This window comes from Macrobrachium rosenbergii, chromosome 30 (assembly GCF_040412425.1).
Source record: "Macrobrachium rosenbergii isolate ZJJX-2024 chromosome 30, ASM4041242v1, whole genome shotgun sequence".
NCBI classification, from domain to species: Eukaryota; Metazoa; Arthropoda; class Malacostraca; order Decapoda; family Palaemonidae; genus Macrobrachium; species Macrobrachium rosenbergii.
This window is the reverse complement of record NC_089770.1, coordinates 36,061,305-36,088,814: the sequence shown is the minus strand read 5'-3', so window position 1 is coordinate 36,088,814 and position 27,510 is coordinate 36,061,305. Positions and strand designations below refer to the sequence as shown.

At 35.7% G+C, this 27,510-nt stretch overlaps 1 protein-coding gene across 1 annotated transcript in view; it reads right to left on the bottom strand.

The window, feature by feature from the left end:
• The window catches only part of LOC136854873 (uncharacterized), a 47,331-nt gene extending 20,076 nt beyond the window's left edge, over window positions 1-27,255 (bottom strand). Inside the window, exons 1-3 of the mRNA XM_067131404.1 lie at window positions 26,908-27,255; window positions 11,110-11,166; window positions 4,011-4,264 (exon numbers count right to left, since the gene is read on the bottom strand). Coding sequence (XP_066987505.1) covers window positions 4,011-4,264; window positions 11,110-11,166; window positions 26,908-27,255 — 659 coding nt within the window. The remainder of the gene's footprint in view (window positions 1-4,010; window positions 4,265-11,109; window positions 11,167-26,907) is intronic.
• Between the last annotated feature and the right edge of the window lie 255 nt (window positions 27,256-27,510).

Genomic DNA, 27,510 nt, shown 5'->3' with positions numbered 1-27,510 from the left:
TACATATATATATATATATATATGACTATTTATCACATCACCGTGATTCATATACAATCGAAAGCTATAAACGTCCTTTAATATCAATTCACTCTACCTCGGAACCAGTGTGTCACTGTAGTCCTATTCCCCCGTCGCTGGTTCGATCCACGGACGGTGGACTTATTATCACCTAAATTCCTTCGTAACATATATGAAAATATATTACTTCGAGGTAAGTGATGATATAAAGGACGTTTGTAGCTTTCTGATTATATATATATATATATATATATACCCACAAATGTCGCTTAATATCAATTCACACCAGCTTCAGGAATATCGATGGGAGACGATGAGAATTTATCACCGAAGGGAATTTTAAAGTGATAAATGGATCGGAACCGCCTGGGTCTGATCCGTCGACACGGTAACTTCCAGCGACTCCATCGACGGTCAAGCCATTGAGCCAAACAGAGAGTTACTAGTCAATGCCGAATCGCCGTACTTATTTACCCGTCGAGAGCGGGGAATGTACTTGGCTTCAGCATTAACCAACCTCCACCATGATAACTCATTGGTACGTTTGGAACATCAGCTCTTATTACGAAATTTTTGTCACACCTGATTTATATACATTTCATGAAGCTACAAATGTCGCTTAATATCCAATTCACGCTACTTCGGAATATTCCCTTCAGTGTAGCTGCATGAATGTATATAAATCACGGTGTGATAAAAATTTCATATATATATATATATATATATATATAAAGATATATATATATATATATATATATATATATATATATATATATATATATATATATATTTATATATATATATATAATTTTAATATATATAATGCTTATATATCCCCCAAATATATATATACTTATATATATATGTATTAACAATTATTAATTTTAATGAAAATGCTAAATAATGTCAAACAGAACGACTACTTATGGGTGTCACTGGGGTAACAGAAATTTTTTTCATATTTTAATGGCAGATGAGAGATCGAACGTGGGCGCGTTTCAACCTGACACGCCCATTTTGAGGACAGGAACCCCCAATCCAGAATCCCAGGGAGCCATTAAGGATTTGGAATCTCTTTATGGCGATGTTCCAGGCAAAATGATAAGACACAGCAGTAATACCAGTCTGGTCTTGATTCTTCCGATTCGGTCTCAAGAACGGAAAAAAAAAGGAATCTCTTTATCCTAAGCCAAATGAGAATAAGAAAAGTTGAAGAAGTATTTTAATTTAAGTGTTTCTTGGAAAGAGTTTGTACTATTATTATTATTATTATTATTATTATTATTATTATTATTATTATTATTATTATGTTATTATTATTATTAGTATTATTATTATTATTATTAAAAGTATATTACCATGAGTCACTAAATGGGAAGATATCCAAAGTAGCATAAAGTGTAAAAATATGTTGGAAATATATTTAGAACGATTTCTAATATATATTTACGCTTACCCAAAAGATGAACCCTATTCATATGGATCAAGACCCACACAGGGCCGTTCACTTAAAATTCAGACTTCCAAAGAATATTATGGTGTTCATTAAAAGGAAGCAACAGTGGTGAAAGAAAAACAGAGAGAAGATATCACTTACTGAAAAAAAAAAATGAATAAATATACAGATAAAAACGTAACTGAATTATTAAAATGCAAGGAGAATTGGTATGGAGGTAGTAATGCTTTAGAGTCTTCACTTGAACTTGAAGTTCCAATGGGCATCACAAATTGAGGACCGATCTGGTAGCTGCTTGAAGATTCCTTTGTGCGTAGATTCTTCTGTTGATGCAGTCATTTCTGCTGAAATCAAAGTGTCACTAATTTTTATTTCTCCATAATTCTCACGTGTGCTCTCTAGTCAGTCAATGGATGCCAGAGTTTGTTGGTGTTAGGAAGGTCATGAGGCTTGCAACCTCATTCAAAAGGTTTGCAGGAAACCAGCAAAATGGCTGTGCAATTGGCTATAAATTCAAAGGAAGATTACAAGTGTAAATAATAAGAAAATTATAATTACAAACACACACACACACCCACCCACACACACACATACACATATATATATATATATATATATATATATATATATATATATATATATATATATATATATATATCTATATATATATATATATATATATATATATATATATATATAAACATAATATTATTTTCTGCTCATCTCTCTCTCTGTATCAGTCGAAAACGAGTAAATTCACGCATTATAATTCATAATACTCTTCGACAACAAAGGAAATGAGATTCCCACCACTACCTTCCACATTTACTAGAGAGATCTTATTCTCGAAAAGACCCCACATCGCTCGGAAATGCACATATCGCCGGGAGATGCGTCTTGTCTCCAAATGCAATCGTCGGCAGTTTTGAAGACAAATTCGCAAGCGTCAGCCGGAGGCCTCGATTTGCTCTTCACCTCAAAGCGTGGACATTGTCACTCGTATCCTGAAAACTCTGTGGGCTTCAGGCCAGTGCAGTAACTCCAGTTTTTTCTTTCGCCCAGAATCTGGTTTATCTGTCTCCTAGTTTTTTCTTCTCTCTCCAACCCTGTAAGTTCTCTAGTTCCTCATTGGCCGGGTTGGTAACGTTCTCAGCTAGCACTCTGCTGGGCCAGCGTTCGATTCTCCGACCGGCCAATGAAAATTAGAGACATTTTTTCTGGTGATAGGAAATTTCTCGTTATATTGTGGTTCAGTCACAATATTAAGCTGCAGGTCCCAATGGCTAGGTAACCCATTAGTTCTTAGCTACCAAAATAAATCTATTAATTTGGCCAGCCCTCTAGAGAGGTTAATCCCAGCTCAGTGGTTGATTAAACCAAGGTATACTTAACTTTTGTAAAGTTCTCCAATGTTTTCTCAGACACTGAATTTGATGAAGAAGATGGGACCAGTGCCTCAAGTCTTTTTCGATTTGAGCTTAATAGATTTTGCTTGGGTGTAAAAGAGAGAGAGAGAGAGAGAGAGAGAGAGAGAGAGAGAGAGAGAGAGGCAGGAAAAGATTATCGCTTGATGTTTGCAACTAATGAAGTTCTCCACTTGCTGCAACGCAGCCGTTATGTCAAGGTTATGTGTACATAAATAAATATCATTCCTGTAAATAACAGTTATCAGCAATTTTCCGTATTTTTTAAGCATCTTGTTTAGTACGGCGCACACAGAAGATCTCTAAGTCGATTTTAAACAGGTATTCTCTAGCAATGAAAAATTATGTTAAGGCAACAGTGCGGCTTGTACTTTGAGACACAACAAATAAATGGACCCAGAAACGACACTAAACCAAAAGAAAGACTCACTCCTCCCTTGAAAATGCAAATGAAATCAGGAGAAAAGCTGCTCATACGCACTAAAACCTCTTCACAATAAAGGTTTAATTATATACTTTTTACCTTGACTAGGCCACTTTTTACTGTTGGCCATCGTCATGACGATAAAACTGGGCTTCCTTTATTAAATTATCATTTCTGTTTCAAGGAAAGATTTCTCTCCTAACCCCTGTTGCCACGTCCCGTTCTTCAGAACAAATGGCGAAGAGGAAATGGATAGACAGAGATATCTTAAGAATGGAGATTCTGGCTGAGAAGGAAATTGAATTTTGGACTTGAGGTTGTGGCATTCATCCCTCTCTTTCTCTCCCTCTCTCTCTCTCTCTCTCTCTCTCTCTCTCTCTCTCTCTAATAATCAATTATGAATAATATAGAACAAACAAGGAACCCTTCAAAATGAATAAATCAATTATGAAGGAAAAGTAACGAAATATGAGCACACCTGTATATTCAGATAATTCCACGTGAGTGAGGCTGAATACCCAACGTTCCTCTATTTCAGGATGATGACACCAATTCTCAGAGAGGCGATGCTGGCTTGATTTAGTCGCTTCACGGAAGGAGAAGCGCAGTTAGGTGACAAAATGGGTCTCAGGCGCAGACCTGTATATCAAGATAATTTAGTGAGTGGGCTGAATGCCCAACGTACCTTCTATTTTGGGATGATGAGCACCAATTCTCAGAAATAGGCGATGCCAGGCGGCTTCCAGATTTAGTCGCTTTAGTCAAACTGGCTGTCAACGACAGCAGAAGGCAGTATCTCTGACAGGTGTGAGTGTCAGCGGAGGCGGAGAATGGGTTTGTGCCGAAACCAAAGCGAGACTCAGTTTTGATGGAAGTCAGCATCCCTTCCGAAGGATTAAGGCAGGTTTCTCTGGCACACGGGATTAGAACCACTGATGTCTTTAACGAACAGTTAAGTTTTATGAGTTATCTTTCGAGTGATTTAATTACTTCTTTGAATATTTGATTTTATGGAAACATGTTTACAAAAACATATAGATACAAAAGAAACACCATCCATTGCACCAGACCAGTCACTGGTCTGTAGACATACTAATAACATGGTTCACTTCATCAGAGAAACAGTAATCAGTGACAAATAATCTCTTCCTGCGCCATATATCCTATATACCTTTGGCAAGGCATTACTATACTCTCACATTAGCCATTTTATGTTCCAGAAAGACCTCATTTAGCTTTTCATGTTGCTATAATATTTCATAAAAGTGTCTCAGAACCAACACGGCCTGTGACTGGTCTGCTCTTCTACTGTAAACCGTTGTAAATGTACTCGCTGTCGAACATCTCAGTTCCAGAGGTCCTTATTCCTCACACTGCTGGACTGTGGAACACCTCCTTCAGAGGATATCGTGCATTGGAACTTCAGAAGTTCAAGCAGAGAGAAAACGCACACTGCCCTAAAAGAATTCTCCTTGAGTTTTAATATTTTACTTATATTTTCAACTATCTATCTATTAATTTGTTAATTAGTAGATAATTTAATAGTTAATGGTTATTATTAATCTGTTCATTCATTTTCTTTCTAATAGCTGATCTCTTCTGTTACTTCTTGCAAATGATCGTCAATGGCCCCTGTGAGCTTGTTTCCTTATGAATAAGGTTCATCTTCAATAATAACAATAATAATGATATTAACTGTTATATTTCCTATTACTTAAAAAGCCATACCATGCCATCTGTCAGATCCTAAGACATGTTACTCTTCATGTTTGTTTTTATGGTGATTTCTTTTATCGTTTTCATCCTTAGGCAAAGCGACAATCGATTCTCTCACCCATTCCTTTGGAGTTCTTCCATACCCTCATATACCTTATACACCGGAATCAAATAAGCAGTCATGGTCAAAAGCTTGCAAGCCACAGAGCATCTCATTCTCAATCCCAGCAAATCCTGCAAATTTTGTCTCGTCAGTCTTTATACTTCTCAAAATATTCAACACTTAATATGACTCATTCCATTTTGTTTTTCCTTTCTTTATTACTTTATATTCCGTATTTCTATTTTCTTTTGTTCTATATTGTTGCATTCCAGCGTACATATTTTTGATTAACATATCAGTAACAAGGGAGGTGGGCTGTAAAATACTGGTGATTTGAGAAATTGAGAGAAAAAAGCGTCTACAGGCCTATTTCCATTCTAGAATTGTCGGTGTGCATCAGTGAAACTGGGAACTGGGTAACTGTCAATAAGGCCTCTTCAAATTCCGAAAACAGTCGTTCCTGGAATGGCCCAGTGCTTGGTTCCAAATCGTGAAAAAGGAATGGGTTCCCAATCTTCTAGTTTTTATGTGGGAAGGGGTGTCATGCAAGAAGAGCTGTACAAAAATTATTTATAGAGATGTAAAAGAATTTTATTTAAATCGGATATGGAATATATTTACGCTGATGTCGACATCATTAATCCTCATCTATACGTCAACTTTAGCTTGGTGTAAGAAAGAACTTTCAGCAAAAGTTTCAAGACTTAGAAACGTTATCTGATTTTTCCTTTATTCCCAAGCATGGCAATGGAGCAGCTATGAGTAGGCTCGATATGATAATGTTTGTTTATGAATTTACCGTTTTCTGAAGGCTGGATCTCCTAAAGTAGTTACTATGATTCTTTTATCTATAATAGTGTTTCTGGTCTATTTCATATCTCTCAGATAAAAAAGTATGCCAAGATTACATCACTGAGTTAAAACATTCCTTGGATCAAAATAGCAAAAATTAGTTAAAAATCAAAGTTGGGTTTTAGATGTTCAGGAATGTTGGCGAAAATGGTGTTCACCATTTGTTCAAAATAACTGACTGCCTAACACATCTAACACAAGCAAGATTAACATAATATCAGGTCATGTGTTTGTCAAAAATATGGCCAACTTTATTCACTTCTATTCATTTCCTACCATTATATTTTCTTTTAAATTATTTAAGAAAAACCTCTTGAAATCACTGTCAGATACTTAAAATAACAATTTGGCCCTCACAAAAAGATGACAATCAAGGTTGAAAGGAAATGAGTCACGAGTAAAACTCTTTTGAGAAATTATTAAAAATTTCAGTTCCCGAGACTGGGAGCATATTTGTTTAGCCATTATTTTTATTTTGTTTTTAATTCAAATCTGTTTTGTATATGTGAGTTTGTATTACCTTTTATCTTTAAGGTATTTATTTGACTTCACGTCACATCAGTACGAATGTTCGGAACTGTTAGTAATATATGTGTTACCCTCCTATTTATCTGTAGTATTTCAATCTAATGTAAAAAATTATTTTATGTACATGTATTGTGACTTTCACTTTATTCTCAAGTATTTACTGACTACTCCTTTGATATGACGTAGTTTACCTTCGTCATGAATTATGTATGCAAGATAGTTAGTTTTCACTTTGAGTCCCTCTTGATAAATGACTTTAATATATATATATATATATATATATATATATATATGTGTGTGTGTGTGTGTGTGTGTGTGTGTGTGTGTGTGTGTGTGTGTGTGTGTGTGTGTGTGTGTGTGTGTGTGTGTGTGTGTGTTTTAAACAAAATTCCATAAAAGAAAGATGTAGCCTGCTGAAGAATGGGGATGACTGAGCAGAATATGGTTCTCAGGAAGAAGGACAAGCCCATCTATTCAGGAAGGGAAAGTAATAAAACTGAGAGTGTTCATGGACGACGACACAGAAAAAGAAATAGGCAAAAAATCCGAAACAGAGAGAAAGCTGAGGTGAACATGAGATGGTATTCTGGATCTGAGATCATTGAGGAAGACAGTTGATCTTATCGAAAACACGGCTGATACACTAACAAAACTTTAAGAATGAAGGCAAGGCTCCTGTATGAAGGAAAGTTGAATATTAAAAGTATTTGTTTAATTAGATGTCTTGAAAAATCAGGAGCCTCTATTCAGACTAAACTACATAGATTTTATTCTCTACCAAATAAACATTGTTTTTATTTTATTTTCTAAAGAAAAATGCCTGTGTAGTCTGGCTAGAATAGAGGGACTGATTTTTCAAGATTATATGATTATATGACATCAATATATTGAAATGTTGAACTATCTATTGCCTTGTTATTAAAATGAAGGTTTTCATTTTGAGGGTCCGCATCTAAAGGAAACATTATTTTCTATGTTTATTTGCTACAGAGAAGTATTGATGTAAGATTTGGTCAGAACAGGAGACTTGATTTTTCAAGAATATCTCACATCAAAATATTTAATGTTCAACCTTTAACCTTCTTATCAAAATGAAGATTTTCATTTCAAGTTCCTTATCAAGTAAATTAGTTTCTATGTCAATTTTTGAGAAAAATATCTATGTAGGTTTGGCTACAATAGAGATTTTATTTCCAAGAGTGTCTAATTACATTAATATATTTAATGATCAACTTTATCTATATCACTTATTGTTTTTAAAATGAAGATTTCATGTTAGGTTTCCTATCTGAAGGAAATTCATTTCTGTGTCTATTGCTAGATATTTAATGTGCAACTTTATCTATATCCTTGTTTGGAGAAGATTTTCATTTTTTAAGTTCCACATCCGAGGAACATTATTTTCTCTCTGTTTATTTGCTGAGAAAAATATCTATTTTAATCTCATTAGGATTCTGATTTTCAAGAGTGTCTAATTACACAAATAAGTTTAAAGTTCAGCTTTCTTATAACTTTCATTTTAAATAATGAAATGTAGCAATTGAAATTAAACTTGCTGTTATGGACATGAGTTTACAGTTGATGCATTTTAAACTTTTAGGGTAAAATAGGTTGATTCAAAAATAGTGTCTGATTGGCGAATATGCCAATCTATAATAACAAATGATTTCAGCCACATTATCATACAGAAAATCTGTTAACTAAAAGTCTATAGAGACTAATATTTTTAGGAGGGTGAGGGGGTTGGTGATTCTGCTAATAACATTTTAGATCTTATATAAATATATATATATATATATATATACATACATATATATATATATATATATATATATATATATATATATATATATATATATATATATATATATATATATATATATATATATATATATATATAACATATATATATATTGAAATATGTTTCTGACCCAGACCGAAAAAATAGATAACAAGGAAGGTCAGGCTTCAACGTCAAAGAGAAATGTAAATCAAACGAAATTGAGATACGAGGCACGAAAATGGGCAGAGGGACTTCTGGGGGAATGCTGTAAAGTGGGTTGATCCAACGAGACGTTGGTGTTTTGTGGCAACAGGTAAATTTCTACCACTGGCATGGCGGTAAATTGATTTCCAACAAGTGCAAAGGGCAAGAGAGCGATTAACAGAGGCCTTCTGAAACAAATAACAATAACACTGACGATTCCATAGGTATACTTCATGTGCTGAATCTTGGACAAATCTTCTGTGGGAAACACTTCTGTGACTAATGGTTAATAAGCCATAGTTAGAGTATATGAGCAAGATTGTATTTATCAAAATACAAAAATGATTAAAAAGAGACCTCTACACCCAACGGTGAAAAGCCCCCCCCTTTTTTTTAAACATTTTTGTATTTGATAAATACATTCTTGCTCATATACATAACTGCATTTTTCCTTATTATTTGATTCTCACAGATAGTGATGCACCATCAGCTCCTGTGACTGCTGCTGGCAAGTCTCATGAACACAAACTGGTTAACTATTCTGACTTGTACACACACTCATGCTTTCTGATTATGCAGGCTCTCCTTTTACAACACACACACACACACACACACACACACACACACACACACACACACACACACACCAATGTAGTGTGAGAGTAAGTTAAAAACACTTCCACGGAAGGAAATATCTACTTCATTTGTTCCCTACCTGGATTCAAGGTTGCAGTGATTATTGTTCCAAGGGGGTGTCAGGAAATCGAGAGATTTACAGGATGTCGTGAGTATCAATGGATGTACTTCAGCCCTAAAAGCAATGACGGCTCGAACACGGTTGCGAATGAAGGACAAGATTAGTTTCAGTTTTAGTGACTGATACATGTGTCTGTGAGCTGAAATAGGTTATATCCTCTTCAGCCTTGTGGAGTGAGTGGTAAAGCACGCTCCTAGGTGTATGCTGGTGGATAGGAATTCTTCATTTATTTTTCAAATTCACTTTGTAATGAATTTCTAAATTTCCTAATTGTGAAATATTATTATAATTAGACCGATCAATGACATCTTTCTTTTTCTCATTTGTGTAATATTAATGGAATTTTCCCAGCTTAATGCTCTGTTGAGAATTTGAAGCATAATGAACCTTGAATGCAGCACTGGTCTCTCCTCTCATTAAGCACCAACAGATAGAATATTCACAGAGCTAATTATTGAATTCATCATGCTTGCAGGTCACGTCTCTGTTATTTAATAAGTCACTGATAGAATATAATATTCACCTAATTAACTGGTCATTTGGATCTCAAAAGTATCTTATATATATAAAGGCAAAGTCCACGAGGGGAAAAGTGAACAACTTTGAGTATAAATGATATTTGTAAATATCGTTTTCAAAGAATTCCATATACAAGTTCAGAGGAGTGGAGAAATGGTTGCCCATTGCATACAAAAATATTTGTTGGTAAAATTCACCACTGAATATAAACTTACAATCACAAATGCACATCCTAGTGAGTGAAATAATATGACTTACAGGTAGAGGCAATTCATGATGGATTGGTTCGTTACCAAGATACTCTAAAATAGAATCTATACGGACTTTAGTAAAAATATAACATATATCAAAACTAACAAATCTATCTCTGGGGCAAAAAGTGATGTTTATCAACTAAATCTAGGGAATTATGTAAGTGAGAATCGGAGGTGGTTCTAAGTGACGGGGACAAGAGATTGGTAATATATTTTGAAAGCTTGTATGACACTGAGCCAACAGTGCTGGAAAAAGTCTGCATAGATATGTTGACGATATTTCAGCTGCTTTGCCTAGCTGGTCTTGGATGTGTATATTATTTACCCTCTAATTTGACTAACCAGATACCATCCATTCATTTACTTTAGAATTAGAAAAGACAATTTCCTTCGTAGATGTTTTAATACATAGAGAACTATTTCAATGCAAAATCAGTATTTACAGGAAACCAGCCAACAACTTGACTAATGTCCATTTCTTCAGCCATCGCCTTAATATCAAAATATCCAGCTTTTCTTCAGTGTTTTTACAAGCATTGTGCCTTGTCAATCATATCCAGTATTTGGATCAGAAATCAAATACATAAAAGATAGAGGCAGATTTAGGTTATATTTACCCATCACATATACTTCAGATATTATCTGCTATAATAAAGCCCACAGAAAGTTTCATAGTTGAAAAGTAACATGGAGAAAGAAACAATTAAGAAACATTCTTAGCTTGCCTTATTTTAGTGGTTTGAGACCATAAAATTATTGTTCAAACCTTTTAATGTCAACCTGGTTTTTCCTATAATAACACAAAAAGGAATGTTATAAAAAATAATGCCATGGAAAAACAACAACATACATAAAATTCATTCTTGGACTGCTCTTCTATTTATAGAAGTCAATTGGCAAAGATTTAGAAGTGAGAATTAAACAGCGTAAGTATTGTCAAAACAGGAAGCATCCAATGCAAAATTCATTCATTTCAGTGAAATCTCACCAGATCAATCGTCCTGACAGTTCAGTGACTGCCAGATCGAAAGATTTCTTCAGCTAAAATCTTTTAGAATCTCCAATTACAGGCTTGCTTCCAGCTGTCATTACAACTTTAGCTCCCGGCGGCGTATTATTGGGACCCTGTATTAGTAAGTGTTTAAGAATGACCTTAAAGATAAAAATCACGGACAATTACTAATTAGTTATCTTATGCATAGTTATAGTTTGTGTATTCCCGAGAGAGAGAGAGAGAGAGAGAGAGAGAGAGAGAGAGAGAGAGAGAGAGAGAGAGAGAGAGAGAGAGAATCTGCATTCACTCAGACGATGCAGAATATCATTTGTCTCTGAAACATTGACATAAATGAGCATGTAGCTTTCCGGGATTGATCAACAAATTTCGTTTAAGCTCTAAAGTATAAATCAGTGACCATAAAATCACCAAAAAATGTATACGACAAAATCAACATCATTCATACCGATATGTCACCAGGAGGGTTCCATTGCATCTTCCTCCCTCTCTATTCCTCCAACACCTTTCCCCAGACATTCTCATCAAGTGTTTCGCAAGGAAGGACCTTCCATGGTGTGCAAAGGACTGCGCCTTCAGAAGTGAGGTCTGGCGAAACAGTTCACAAAACTCCTCGTGTCTATAGACGACGCCCTCACTCTCTCTTTTTGACGTCGAAAGATGACAAGAGAGTAGTATGATAGAGAGTAATAATCATTGCTTGTTCTCTCTCTTTATATATATATATATATATATATATATATATATATATATATATATATATATATATATATATATATATATATATATATATATATATATATATATAAAATTCAGGCTCACGTCGGGACCAGAACCCGGTCTTTCAAGTATGAGTCAGGCCATTAGCAATTCCCACACGCACACTGAGCGCTCACACACACACACATATATATATACATACCTATATATGTGTGTGTGTATAGATAGATAGATAGATAGGAGTGATCCATGGAAAAGAGAAAACGACTTCCTAGCTGGTCACCCATCTAATAAATATCAGGCCAAAGAAGCAACCATTAAAAAAAAAAAAAAAAAAAAAAAAAAAAACAGGCATAAAACTTTATACTGAAACTTGTAATGGAAATCTGATTTAAAATTAAAAGAGATATTTGTCAAGATATTTTACTTTCAAAATTATTCGTAAAACTTAAGAAAAAGAAGATAATCTAATTGTAAAGGAAATCATTTCATAAATATTAAAATATACAGGTCGCTAATATCAACATCCACATCAATATTAATGATTATTCATAACTGCTGACATAAAACGATATATATGATAACCTCTTGATTATAATCCTGTTAATCCTAATGTAAATTGAAACCAGCAGATCATCTGTAAAGGGCTGTTCCTTCCTAAAATGCGATAATTCCACACACAAAAAAAAAGAAGAAAAGAACAAAAGTTTGGGTGACTGAAAACTCCCCAGAAATCATTTATTTCTTTCGATGAATTATTGTCTCTTCCGCCCAACTTCAGGGAGTTCATGCCAATTTCTGAAACCAATTATCTCTATGATGTCGCTCTGGCTACAAAGAGAGAGATTCGAGAGCTCAAAGATGAGACAGAATGTTCTCCCCTCTATGCAATGGATGCAGCAGCAGTTACAGAAAAGTGGTATTTATACCAAGAGTTCCAGTGGTCAGCCATTACATCACTCCAGATGATAGCTCCTTAACACCTTAATCGTTGGTTGGAGGGAGATTTTATCTCTATCTAAGTCGTCCTTTTGCTCTCATTAACCTCTGTCCACGTGAGCTGTCCAGCTTCTCTGGAATATACCTTGCTATCAGTTTTTTATCTTTCTAGAGAGAATCAGATAACTGTAACGAGTGGTCTCATTAAACTACTAAATATTTAAAACTAAACAGAGACATGAATTAACAACAAAACAGAGATAGAGCAACTAAATACAGGAAGAAATTAACGCAATCCTGAGTCATGGTGTTGTAACTAGGGAGGAGGAATTAACATATGTCGCAGAGGTATTGAGCTAATAACTAAACACAGGCAAGATTTGCAACAAAACAGAAATAGTATTTAACGTTAAGAACCGAAACAGGAATTAACGACTAAAACAGAAGCAGGTTTAACAACATCAACGTTTCAGAAATTAAGTGGTCAAGAAAACATAAATAATTTAACAACCAAACAGAGGCAGGATTTAACAACAAAACAGAGATAGGAATTACCAACAAAACAGAGGCAGTAATTAACTAGTAAACAGCGGCAGGATTTAACAACAAAACAGAGGCAGGAATTAACAGCTAAACACAGACAGAATTAACAATTAAAGAAAGGCAGTATTTAACAACAAAACAGAGGCAGGATTTAACAACGAAACAGAGAAAGATTTTAACAATAAAAGAGAGGTGTGATTTAACAACTAAACAAAGGCAGGAAATTAACAAAGACATAACAGAGTAAGGAATTAACAACTGAACAGAGGAATGAATCGCGCCATGCAGACTTATAAAGCTGACTGCTCTGCTCTCCAAAGACGCCACTACCAAAAGCGCCATAAATAGCAATCGTCTGAAGGTGTTGCAATAAGCGGCAAAGTTTTAAAGAAAATCCTTCGGCTTGCAACTTCTTGCGTTCTTGCGGAAGACCTAAATATTCCTGCCACCTCTCCCATGCAGAGGCTTCTGCTGATGGGTTGGTGCGGGGAGGAGCCAGCCTTTCCATGCAGAGAATGATGAAGCATCCTTATTTGCATTTATATTAGGCCTACGGGTCAGGGGGAATCCGAGGAAAATGTACGAAGGAAGGGAATAACACTCCGCTGATTTGTCTCTGTGCGTGAGTTGGTATTTTATTGTGGAAAAGGCGGACTGGTGTGTGCGTGCGCGCGTCTGTATGTGTGTGTGTGTGTGTGTGTGTGTGTTTTGCGAGTGTTACCATTTCAGATTTCAATATCAAAATAAAAAGGAAAAGAAGTTACGTGCACTGGGTAATTTGGGAACCCTCCTGCCAGAGTTCTTTGAGGGAAGAATGAAAAAGGAGTTTTCCTCGCTGACAAATGTATCATGAAACTCAGAAGCTATTGTAACAGAAAGCATTCCATTCCAAGATCAGAATAAAAACACGGAAACAAGCACGTTCAAGCACAGCAATGCTAATTTTTAAGAAGAAATTAAAATGTGGAATTAAAATGTCCTGCTTTTCTTTCCAAAATTACCAAATTGAAACTACTTCCGGCTTTAAATGATCAGTATTTTCTATGAATTCCAAAGTCCCGAAAAAATTAGTCGCATCTCGCTATAGTCGGTTTCATGCAATGTAATAGCAGTCCAATAACGTGACACACAGTACTATTTATGTTCTGATTTATATATATGTTATATATATATATATATATATATATATATATATATATATATATATATATATATATATATATATATATATATATATATATATATATATATATATATATATATATGTGTGTGTATATATATGTATTATATATACATATACATATATATGCACTTAGATACATTTGATATATATATATATATATTATGCTAAACACGGCATAAACAGTATATATATATATACACTGTTTATATATATATGTTTAGTATATATATATATATATATATCAGATATATTATATACATACATATATGTTGAGTACCAGCCCCTAAGGATCAATATATATATAAGTGCATTAATCAGTTTAATATTTCGCTGCCTGAAATAATATCAGGCAGTTACCGAGAAATGCCTGGTTGATAATAAGTTCGTCGTCCCGTGGACTCGAACCAACAAGGACAAGAACTCAGACACAGTGGGCGCTTTAATCCACACGGCCAGCACACGGGACGACGAACTTATTATCAACTAAAAATTCCCCTTCAGTAACATATATGAAAATATATATTTCGATATTGATATTAAAGAGATATATATTTACTGATTGTATATAATCATATATGTGATAAAAGTCATATATATATATATATATATATATATATATATATATATATATATATATATATATATATATATATATATATATATATGTGTGTGTGTGTGTGTGTGTGTGTGTACAGGCAGATATGAAATATATTTGATATATATAACACAGTGGAACAGCGACTACCTATGTTTCGCCGTGTTTAGTACTAGCCCCTATATACCGTGTTGAGTATAGCCTCTATCAAAATAAGTGCAATATTTGCCTGAAATTTCAGGCAGTTCAAATGCCTGGTTTCATTATCAGCCTGTACAACACACACACACACATAGGTGTGTGTGTATATATATATATATATATATATATATATATATATATATATATATATATATATATATATATTATATATATATATATATATATATATACATTATATAATATTATATATATATATATATATATATATATATATATATATATATATATATATACACATATATATTGAGTGTATCATTCAAAAATTTGCGAAATGAAGATTTGTTCTGAAGTAGTATTGTTGAAGTAACCACAAAATGCTGTAGATTTTATCTCGATTTTATTCTGACACTATGGGAAAAAAATTCGTTGACGAATGTTTTAAAACATTGGAGTTGTCATATTTTAATGTTCTTCCCAATATACTCCAGTATTTTTTATTTCACATTTCCATGACAGAGAGAGAGACAGGTACGGGAATGTCACTCTGGGAGAAACAGGGTACAATGAAATATCACAGGAGTTTAAAATGATTCGATTCTTTTCTAGATTATCCACAACAAAGGGGAACTTGTCATCTTGACTCACTTTCCTCAAAGAAACGACTTCCTGAATCTCACATCCAGCGTTGCGTTACTAATCAAGCTTTCCTGACCGATAATACCCTTTCCCAAAATCACTGTCACAGAAGCGATGCCCCGATCATCAGGACTGTGAGAGGGAAATAAGAAGGACGCCGAACTTCTGATCGAAGCTCAACTCTCCTCTCAGACATCTCTCAACAGTACTCGATGGTTTTTCTTTGTGTTCTTGAAGTTGGATAATGGGAAACCGTAGATTCATTACCCCAAGTGATACATGATAGATACAAATGCCGTTACTTTTCTGTTCTTGCAAACGCGGTGTCTCTATCCAAACCAACCCTTCGTTTTTCTTATGCAATTTGATATTGGCAGGATAATGACTCATCACGCAGAAGGCTCTATTTTTGCTGGAAGTATCAGCTATATGCAAAGATATGATACACTCTATTGTAATTCAGCGGAGTGAATGAGTTACTCATTAACAGAATGATTTCTAGCTATTGTTCCTAACGCCAGTTGATATAAGAAATATTGCGGATAATATAAAATTGTACTGATACTTATTAGTACCGTTATATTACGTGCATAATATGGTTTGCATATTCGAACAAACATATAATGAAAAATGTAAGAATTACCAATCGAAATACAAAAAGAACCAATGTATCAACAAGTCCTCAAGACCTTCGAGTACTTTTTGCGCCAATTACAAAATAGTTATACATAAAATTTGATTATACTTAGGAATCCGCTTAAAACTAAACAATTCGGTTTTTGTTGATAATATGGGTGCCACTTGCAACTCTTAAAATTTGATATTGCACTCAAATACAGTTCGTTCTGGAAATAAACACGCAATAAATTTCTACCATACATCAAGAGGAATGTATAAATTTCCATCACAAGCAGTATTAGCCACCACACTTGGGGTTGTAAAAAAATCTATGAATGGAATGAAATTTAAAAATCGTGTTTCACAAATCATTCACCAACATTGTTTAAAGAAAACAGGACATCTAGTATTCCTCTCTCTCTCTCTCTCTCTCTCTCTCTCTCTCTCTCTCTCTCTCTCTCTCTCTTGTTCTGCTAGTTTATGAAAATAATTTTACTTCATTAATATTTGCCTGAAGACAGAACATAAGAGGTTACCTTAATAAATCACCAAAACTCTGCAAATGGAATGGCATGTAGAATTTAGGACAAAGACCAAGTCTTAGGACCTGTGAGGTCATTCAGTGCTGAAAGGGAAATCGAGAATAGAAAGGCTTGAAAGGTGTAACGGGATGAAAACCTCGCCGTTGCACTATAAAGCAATTGCTAGGAGAGGGTGGATAGCAAGATGGAAGGAATAGAATATGAATGGAGGTACAGTAAAATGAATGAAAGGGGATGCAGCTAGGGGCCTAAGGAAGGCTGCAAAGAACCTTAAGTAATGTCTACAGTGCACCGTGTGAGGTGTAATGACGCCGCTATCCCCTACGGTTCAAAATACTTCAAGCTTTCCCTTAGCAACTGAAACGTTCTTCCTTTAAGTCAGCCTTTGAAAGATATGCCTCAGCATCCGTCATTGTTGAAGACCCAAGAGGACCGTGTATCTAAATGCCTCGCTGGCAGTTTAAGAATAATCATCAGCAGTGTAAAGAGAATTTATGTCTCCGTCGTAGGATAAGAGAAACAAATTTATGGCCCTTCCCGATTTGGGATGTAGAGTCCAAATCAAGAATTAAGGACCCCGAAAGAGAAATTGTAGGAGGAGCACGAAAATATAAAGATATTCAATTTTTTTTATATATTAGACGGGAACCGGAACTCATTTGAATAAGTCATTTATTCATGGAACTGCGTCCGTTGCAAAGCTTATCAGCGGTGCAGACATAAGATTATTGATGAATAATTGAAATAGAAGAGGACGTTCTTTGCATTTTCTGCTTACTCGGGAAATCACGCATAATGAATCTGGTTATTCCTCGTCACTTGCACAAAATGGAAAATCAGACCAAGCAAAGTAATCTCCACAGGCTCCTTACGAAAAGGGGGAAACATCAAGATTTCGACCAGACTGATTTCTAAAAGGAAAATTATATCGATTTTCTTCTAATTCTGAACCTTTTTTATTATCGAAAAAACGTCCTTAGAAAGAAATGTGGTTTACAGGACGATGTTTCCTAAAATGATAAAGAAATATTCCTAGGTCATAAAGGGCCTTTTGTACAGTCATCTCTCCTTTCAATTATTCTATAGTCTAATAATCTGATTTAGAAAGATTGGTAATTTTTTTCTTTATATTTTCACGTAGGTAAAAACTCGAAACTTAAATTTAACCAATGTATTGCCAAGATATTAGCACAAAAACCAAAAGAACGACGTTCCTAATCTGTTTGCCATACCCAGTCCATCAGGTCAACAAATCAATATTTTAGTGTTGAAATTTCCTTCCTTGAATTTGCCTTATACAGAAAATACTTCCAGTCAGTGTGGGCCACCTGAATGCTGGATGGTAGCTTCGCTCCAAATGTCCCGGATCCTGAGAGAATTGATGACCTTGGCGTCGAATGACAGGAATAAATTTATGTCCATCTCTTGACCTGTGGTCCGAGGCAAACGGACGAATAACTGTCGTTTCGTTAGTGGAAGACTTCCGCTGGAATGGTCTCATCAAATCAAGTGACTGAGCTGTCGGTTGTCCATACGGAAGTTGCTTAATAGTTTTATATATACGCTATAATAGGCATGATTTTGCTAGTATTTACTTTTATAATATATACTTAATCTTGTTCTAGACGTATTTATTTTTTTAATATATACTTAATTCTAGTACATATGAGTAGAGAGATTCCATGAGAAAGAGGAATACACTGTGTCAAAAATATCATAGCTATCTTTTAGTGCAAAGAAGGAATGTCATATACAGAAATGGATCCGAGAGAGCCATATACAAAAATAATTGACTGTGATGTCAGGCAGCTGGCCATTCATGATATTCATTATAAACTGAACAAAGAAATGAGGAAGCTTTAGCAGCGCAAACCATTTAACGAATTTTATTATACACTTCAAGTACAAATCTAAACAAAGCTAAAAAAAATAAACAACAAGGTTTTTCGTGTAACTGGAGGCAGAGATACTGTAAGTGAGGTACATGATCTCAGCACCTTCCCTTTTAATTGAAAGCACAGCAGTTACGGCTGAAAAATAAAATAGGGAAAAGTGGCCTGCAACACTGAATGTACTCCGTGACTCTCAATTACAAGTTTATGGTGAGAGTAAAAATAATAGTCGCGGTCAATAGCTTTAAGCAATAATATGTTTTGCTGTTACATGAAAAATACCGAAGACTGACTCTCTCTCTCTCTCTCTCTCTCTCTCTCTCTCTCTCTCTCTCTCTCAGGATTATTCATTATTCATCTCATGACTTCTTCCCTAAATTTCTGAAAACAGTTTTTTAAAGGTCTAATCTAGGGAGCTTTTTATTAACTTTACCCGAAAGGAGAACCAGGGAAAAGGAGAAAAGTGAGGGGATTTATGTCAGCTGATCTTCCTCCCCTCATTTCCCTCTAATGTCTCTCCCTATAACTGTCCTCGTGAATCCTGCCCCAATGTCTCCTAAACAAACTTCTTCTTTGACCAAAGATGCCATGTTCTCCTCTCCCACGATCATGTCTTTATTACCGTGATCATTCTAACCTTCTGACATATTTTCTCCCTCTTTCCTTTCACCTGGTAATCCACAAATTTATTTCCGGCTTTAAACTCACTCTAAATTTAACCAAGTGTTGACTACCATAATTCGTTTCACTCTAAATTTAATTAAGCGTTGACTTCTATGATTCGTTTCGGCTCGAAATTTTTTCGAATTTATAAAGGCGAAGCATATACCAGAATGCTTATTTGTTTCCTAAACTAATTTTGTTATTGAAATGCAACACTATGATCTAGTATGTGCACTTGGCCTAAGTATTCTCTGGGCATGTGTGCCCTAACACTAGCACTTCATCCCTACTTAGGAGTCTCTTGGAAATATTCTTGACTAAATCAAAGTTCCCTTTTTTTTATCCACCTCGACCTATCGAGAATGCCAGTGAGTCTATTCTGTGATAGCTGAGAACCGCAGCGTACATATTTCCTTCTCCGCAGTCTTCTCTGATTTTATGCTTTCATCCCACCCTTCCATTTCTGGTGATTTCTTCATTTCTCGTCATAAAGTGATTCAGTTCCACAATAAGCTGTAGGTCCTGTTGCTAGGTAACCAGTTGGTTCTTAACCCGTAAAAATCCAGTCTGATTTCAGGAGCCACACATTCTGTTAACCAACAGTTCTTAAAACTAAGATTTTGTTTTCACCTGTATCCTCCTCATCACTTATGAAAAGCTTATTCTTGATAGCATGGCTATGCCTCCATACAGAATTGAAGAATTGTGGCAGTCTTGCACTCTATATATTATAGTCTCTCTATATAGTATAATATATATAGGTTGAGCTTCACAGTGTGAAGCACCTGGTTATGTGTGTGCTTGGAGTAAGGCTTTTGTCAGCCATTATAAGTTTAGACCTGCTTTCATCAGAGGGGCCACGTGACCTACATATCCAACAAGGTGGACAAGTAGATGCATCAATGCCTGGGGTTTACATAACCCATTTTTTCAATGGATTGCAGTATTACTGATGATGTGAGTAAATACTTGCAAGAAAACATTATTATTTTGCTGGTAATGATGAGTCTCCAGTCGTTGGCTAAACGGCGGCATTCAGCAACAGTGGTATATGTGTTTCTCATGTATATAGGTAGCGATGTGCTATGGAGGTAGTGTAAGAAATGTATATGTACCTATCTGGATACGTATAGAGTTGCGGCATATATATAACGTTTGTACAATATCCAGGATTGGATATTTCTATATATAATACTGTATACCATTATATATATATAAATATGGTGTATTTTGTATATTATATATGACAGCCCTATATATACAGCAAGATCTAATTTGTTCCGTGGCTGTATATATAAATATAATAAACCCTTTATATATCATATTTTACTATATCAATAACGAATGCTTCAACGACAGAAGTAGTTCAACTGCAAAGTTCAAAAACTCTTTTAGTGATCCAAGTTAAATCCTACACGTCTATTTATGCATATGTAGAAGCACCTCAACCTTGTACATATATGACGGGGGGCAGGTATAAGTAGGGTTCTATATATATATATATATATAGTGATATATATATTTGCATAATGAGCATGCTCCTGGGCCAAATTATGGCCCGCTTGTTTTCTTTTTTTTGCTTGTTTTCTTTACTGTGGCAAGAGTAGCTTTCGCCTGGTCAGAAGCCTGTAAAGGGTTAAAAAACCCTTTTAGGCCTCTCCCTTCAAGCTAGATAATTTCATCTATCCAGGCAGTCAGTGAATCTGTCTCTGGAACCCCAAATGTCCTTTCAGGGAAAAAAGGTCTGATAGTCTTGGCATCAGCCCCAGACATGACTCAACCCCAGGTGCACCAATGGATACTTCAGGCCTACAGGCCACATGGGAGGGCTAGCAAAAACCAGTGCCATGGTTTGTTCTCAGATGGCAGCTGGAAGAGATGGTGTGAAGAAAACCTCAAACCACCGCCATGCCCTGGCCCAACGATGCCCTTAGTTCCCTAACCATGTGGCCTTTAAAAGTATACTTTCCCCCTGTGCACTCCACCCGCCGCGTGTTCCCTTGGATGCTGGCCTGACCGATGACCCACTCCATTTGCTTGGCGTTTCGTGAAGTCCCCATCGTCTTGCTCCTTACGAGAAGCCCCTGCATCATACCATGGAAGAAAAACTTCTGCCCTCGGAAATCGCAGTCATCCACGGACCGCCTTCTGCTGAACCAAATCTAAATTCACGGTAAGTGCTCTGGAAAGGCCTCCATTCAGTCACGCTTTTGTCTCGTAACATTATTCTAATTTGAGTGCCAGTAATCACCAAATCTCTTGTCAAATGTCCGTGCTCCTCGAGTGTCGGCAGTGCTAAGCTATCATTAATTCATCAGAAACCCCTTGCCTTCAGTGCAGTTTCGAAATTCATTATTCTTTTGTCTCATTTTCATTACTGGCATATAATGTGCATATCTCTCATTTCCAGAGGACCTATATCATGGAAACTTCTTGGACTGTCTGAATCCCCAGTTTCATCCATCCCGTAGGAATCCTTCAGGATCAATAATCTGCTTGCATTCCTTCTTTTCCTTACTAATGTCATTTAATAAATACACTCTGCAAGTTTGACCACGTGTTTACAAAATATTTCCCTTCAATTGGGCCTTACGCTCATATGAAATTCCCCTTTTCCTTCCTCTTTTTTGTTTTCCTGGACCCTCACGAAGTCGGAATCACAAGGCTAAATTATCTGAAATTGTTGCTACCTGTCTCACAGAGAATATTTCAAACTAGATTGCCAGGAAAACATATATATATATATATATATATATATATATATATGTATATATATACATATATATATATATATATATATATTCATTTAGTAAACTATTCTGCCTGCCTGGCAAAATACCAGGGCAAGTATACTGACCTCAGATAACCTGAAGTCTTTGATAGTGGATGCCATTAACAATTTTCATTTATCAATTTTCTTAATTGCCATATTTTGCTCCTAGCGGCAGTTCCATAACATGTATTTTGTATCAGTCCCGATAACACATACAGTTTCTGATCCTGAATTCTTTGAATTTGACTCCAGTTGTTAGTTGCAAAAGTATTCAATAAGTTCTTCAAGCAACGAGAGATGTAGCGTATTAAAAACCATAATTTCATATGTCACTTTACACTTTTCGGCAAATAAATAATTATTAAAATATAAACAATGCTGTCTTAATATTCGGCGTCACCTAATTGCAATGCATTCTTTCTTTAACTCAGCTAGAATCCTATCGTGTATGCTATGTATCATGTTCTATTTTTCCTTTCCGAAGATTGATAGAATCCTATCGTATTTGGTATGTAGCCTATTTTAATTTTCCTTTCCGAAGATTGGATATGCTTTCTCTGAAAAACATATAAAAAAAATTTGGAAATGGACATGTTGAGAATCTGATATAACTTATTCTGGAGAATGTGGCCTATACATTTTATATATTAAACTATGTATTTACGAAATGTCGAATCATCTCTTTCAATTGCAAGCGTAAATTATGTACTTTAAATAACTGATTGATTTCCATATGATTCATTTTGCCTTTATCGACACAAACTATAAAACAGGTTAGGCTGAACCAGCTGTGGTGCTTCAAATGATTATAACTCCATCCATATAATATAAAATTCTGAAACCATCGAAAACTTTGCTCCACCAATATTGGCATTTCTACAACATAAGTTGCAGCTGTGGACCCCAGCGTTCTTCTGGTTTGGACACTTTCAGCCCAATGAAATATCTGACATGAATAAGCATTGCTGGAAGGTGGCTGCACATAAGGCTCAAATATAGGAAGCACTATGGAGCAAAACACAGGCAATAATTATAGTTAGTAAAAATTTATATATAAAGGGACCTCACAGTGACAGACAGTACTCAAATATTAAATCAATCCTGGAAAGAGGAAAGCTGTGGAACTCTGGGAAAAGAGTAAAGTGAAAAACAACAACAAAGTTGTTCTGTAACTGCACAGTGGATCTTTCCTTCTTCCTCATACGGCGACGAATGGCCAACAGAGTCCTTCTCAGCGGCGCTGATAGCCCATCCATGAGTTGGAACCGGAAGCTCCAAAGGAGCCTGTCCAGTTGTTTCTCCCAGATGAAGCCTTATGCCAGCACGGTCACTCGCTCCTACGAGCAGTCCGTAAATAGTTTTACAAATGTTGAGCAGGTAAGGTTTAAACGTTTTGTATAAAATTCCTACGTATTCCACTTTATAAAGCAATATTTAACGCTAACATAAGAAATAATACCGGATATTAGTAAGTATGAATGCAAGTATGAATATACTCTGAAGACGAAATACTTAATAGAAAAAGTATTTAACAGAATTCATGTCTGTATTTATCAAAACATTCTGGAAATAAGGACTGCTAAACGCAAGATGTGGAATGACCAATTTAGAAAGGAAATCTCCAGAGGCCCAGTTTCACTGCAGGAAATGTGATCAATTTGTTAGGAAATATTTGAATAGAAAAATATCGGTACGTTTCCGAAATGAAACTAATGGCAAAATTTTCCTATTGTATCAGTCTGTGACGGCATTCGCAAATATTAAGAACTGTCATCAATCGTCATTCAGAGCAGTTAGGCACAGCAGGTAAAAATCTATCTGCAGTGAAAGCGCTCACCGGAGTATGAAAGGGACATCGGTAATTCGGGGATAAAAATCTGGATGGGAGAGAATCTAACCACACACGACTTACATCAGGAATGAAAAGTGACGCATTTCAAATGACGAGAGCTTCACCTCCACTCTCAACGTTGTCTGCTTTTCTGATAACAGCGCGTTGAAAGGAAACTCATTTCACTTTATAAATATGCACTGGGCACTTTAGCGGGATGGAATATACCGTCATTACCTATTCAGAATTTTCTTTTTTATAACAACGCAACTAGTATTCGAAACATACAGCCATAACAGCGATCCTCATATAAAAAAGGGTTCATTCTTGCGTAAATTAAACTGGCCTCATCCGAGATGCATATTATTCCTTTGTAAAAGCGTGCCACTAACTATACAATTTCATTTTCTAAGAGGAAATTTACCATTTCCGCCCATTCTCTGTCAGTAAGCCTTGAGAAAAGTGTACAGCATTTTGTGTGGATATTTCCTCAGCAGCTAAAGAAATGCCATAAGCATACAAACACACGCACACACAAACACACACACGCACAATTAGATACACATACCCCAACACAGAATTATATCTTCTCATCCACATACCGGTAGTTTAATAACAAAGATTTTCAAACAAAATTGCAGGGTTCTTGAATTTTTTTTTTTTTTTTTTTTTACGGACATGATCTTGCACTGGTCCTTCAGCATTAATCATATATTCTAGTCCCTCGTGGTGGCACCTTTCGAGATCAGGAAAAGCTAAAGCATCTTAACTAGGAAGGAGAACTTAGCTTACAGATTTAATATGTTCTCTGCTTCACAACCGTGAAGATTACACGCAGTCCTAAACTTCTTTCTTGTTACCTGCTTGCACAATTATCCATGTTTTGTAGTAGCTTGCTTTTTATATATATATATATATATATATATATATATATATATATATATATATATATATATATATATATATATATATGGTTTAGGATAATTGCCCTTAGACAATTGCCCCCTTTACATATAAGTAACAAAAACATTTATATTAGTTCCCTGTCATTTAGAAAATAGTTACTGGCAGTTTCATCCGTAAATTAACAATTCTCAAAGAAATTGTTGGTAATTACTTAATCACTAACTGCCTGGTTATAAAATAAGTGTCAAGATAGTACAGACAAGCCAACGACTAGTCTGAATACGGTTATGAAACAGTTTCCAGACACTTTCCTCTATAAATAAACAATTCTTGAAGAAATCATTATTAATTACATAATTACTATCTACAGTTAAAGAAATGTTCATAAAAATGTTAAGATAGTAAGTAGCAACAAGCCATTATCTAGTTAGAATTCAGTCTTGAACTGATCAGTGTGTCTACATCTACAACTCTCTTAAACAAACAGAATAAATTATACCACCTATCATGGAGTTCGATGTGAACGTGATAAAATGAAGCTTATTTATGATGGTTGTATCTATGTCAAGCACAAAGAGTTGGCAAATAACGTTATATCTTATGAATGTGAGAACGTTGGCAAAGCAACTAAAAGCCAAAGTTAAAGTTTGTGAAATGAAGTAGTTGGCCATGTAATGGTCACACCCATGCAACAGACATATGCCACATGAGTCTTGTTTGTATGGCAGGAAATAAGAGGAAAGCTATGACCACCAAAGAGGCCGCTGAAAATAATGACTCAAACTATTCCAGTCAATATGAAATGGCGCCTCAACTCAACTACCTGCTGTTTAAGCCCTGTCCACACTGGCGGCACTGCCCGACGGGCAAACACTGTTCCCCATAACCCGTTCCACTATACTGACCGACCGAGTATGGAGCCAGAACGATGCGGGATTGTCTGGTAACACTGCTTCAGAAGCGAGAGAAAATAAAACAGCTGGAAGTGCCCGTCGGGCATGCCCGCTAGTGGACAGGTCGATAAGCCTCGTTGACACGGGGCTATTTTAGCAGCCGCTGGTAATTAGCGACCTGTGAACTGCCCTCTACTCTGCCCAATGTCAACGAAAAGTTATGTTTCTGCCACTCTGCTGGGATGGTCCAGGATAGTGGCAGAGTGAAGTTGATGTCCCGGCTACTTTACTTTCGCTGGTTGCGGTCACGCACCAATCCAGCAGCCACAACTGTCCACCTGTCAACGCCAAGTTGCCCTTTGCTGGACAGCGTTGTCATCACCTTCCCCGAACGCAAGCATGTGCGAGAAGTGGAGTCCAATGAAATTTCATGTTTTTGGGAATTTACAGGGGATATGAATTGCCTGGCAGGGATATAAGGCACATTGATTGCATGAACAGCAACAAGCGTGGCATGGCAATGGATATGTTAATGAAGCTTTGATGAAGGAAGGCCGTCAGCTTTCGACGTTGAAATTTTAAAAGAAAATTAAGGTTATTAAAGTAACACATGAACGACTTATCTCTGTCAGAAACACAACATCAATGGCGTAATCTTTTAATGCACCGTGTGGTTCTGCAGTTTCATACACAAATGTATGCCTATGAATAATGAATCACAATTTTCCATTGAGAGTTGCTTCTTATGAAAACTATAATGGTTTATATTACATTGCTTTGTCCTTAATATTCTCTACATTGAAATTTAATCAGTAAAAACTTGTTCCCAACACTATTTTCTTTTATTTTCCTAAATATTTTGTGAATTTATGTATGATAACCACATATATAAATATACAAGTTTGCTAGAAATAAACAATGTATAGGTGGAAATTGCAATGTATTTGCAATGTATTACCTGTAAGTAGTTGTTCAGTACATCAATGATTGCCTGCAATACTTTAGGCAAAAACTTTGAAATAGTGGAGGCCGGCACCCTGAAGAAGTATGCAAGTGATGCAAGACTATCCCCTCTTGCCAAATAACGCAAGGTTATTTCAATTTTAATCGTTGCTGGGACGGCGTTTCTCATCGGTGTGTCCTTTGTAGATATGTGAGGCTCCACCAAATATAGCAGTTCCTCAAACGTCTGCACATCCATGCGCATATGTCTTTTATATTCTGGAGGATCTTCAGTAGCTAATTCAGTAAGTAGTGTACTGGAGCCTCCTAAACTTTCTCTCCAAAAAGCCACTTCCTCACCCATATTGTACGTTTTTCTGCCTTTGTTATTCCACAATTATTTCTAATTCCTTTGCCAAAACAACAGCTGCAGCATCAATTTACCATCCATGTCACTGGACATCTTGATAGCTACTGGCTGCAAATACTTTCCGCCAAACTATCCCTGGTGTCAACACTTACTTGCCGGGTAAATTAACTTGCTTAATAGTATTTGCTAAACTTGCCCCGTGTCAACGAGGCTGAACATATTCACGACAGGCAATAAGGCGATACAAAC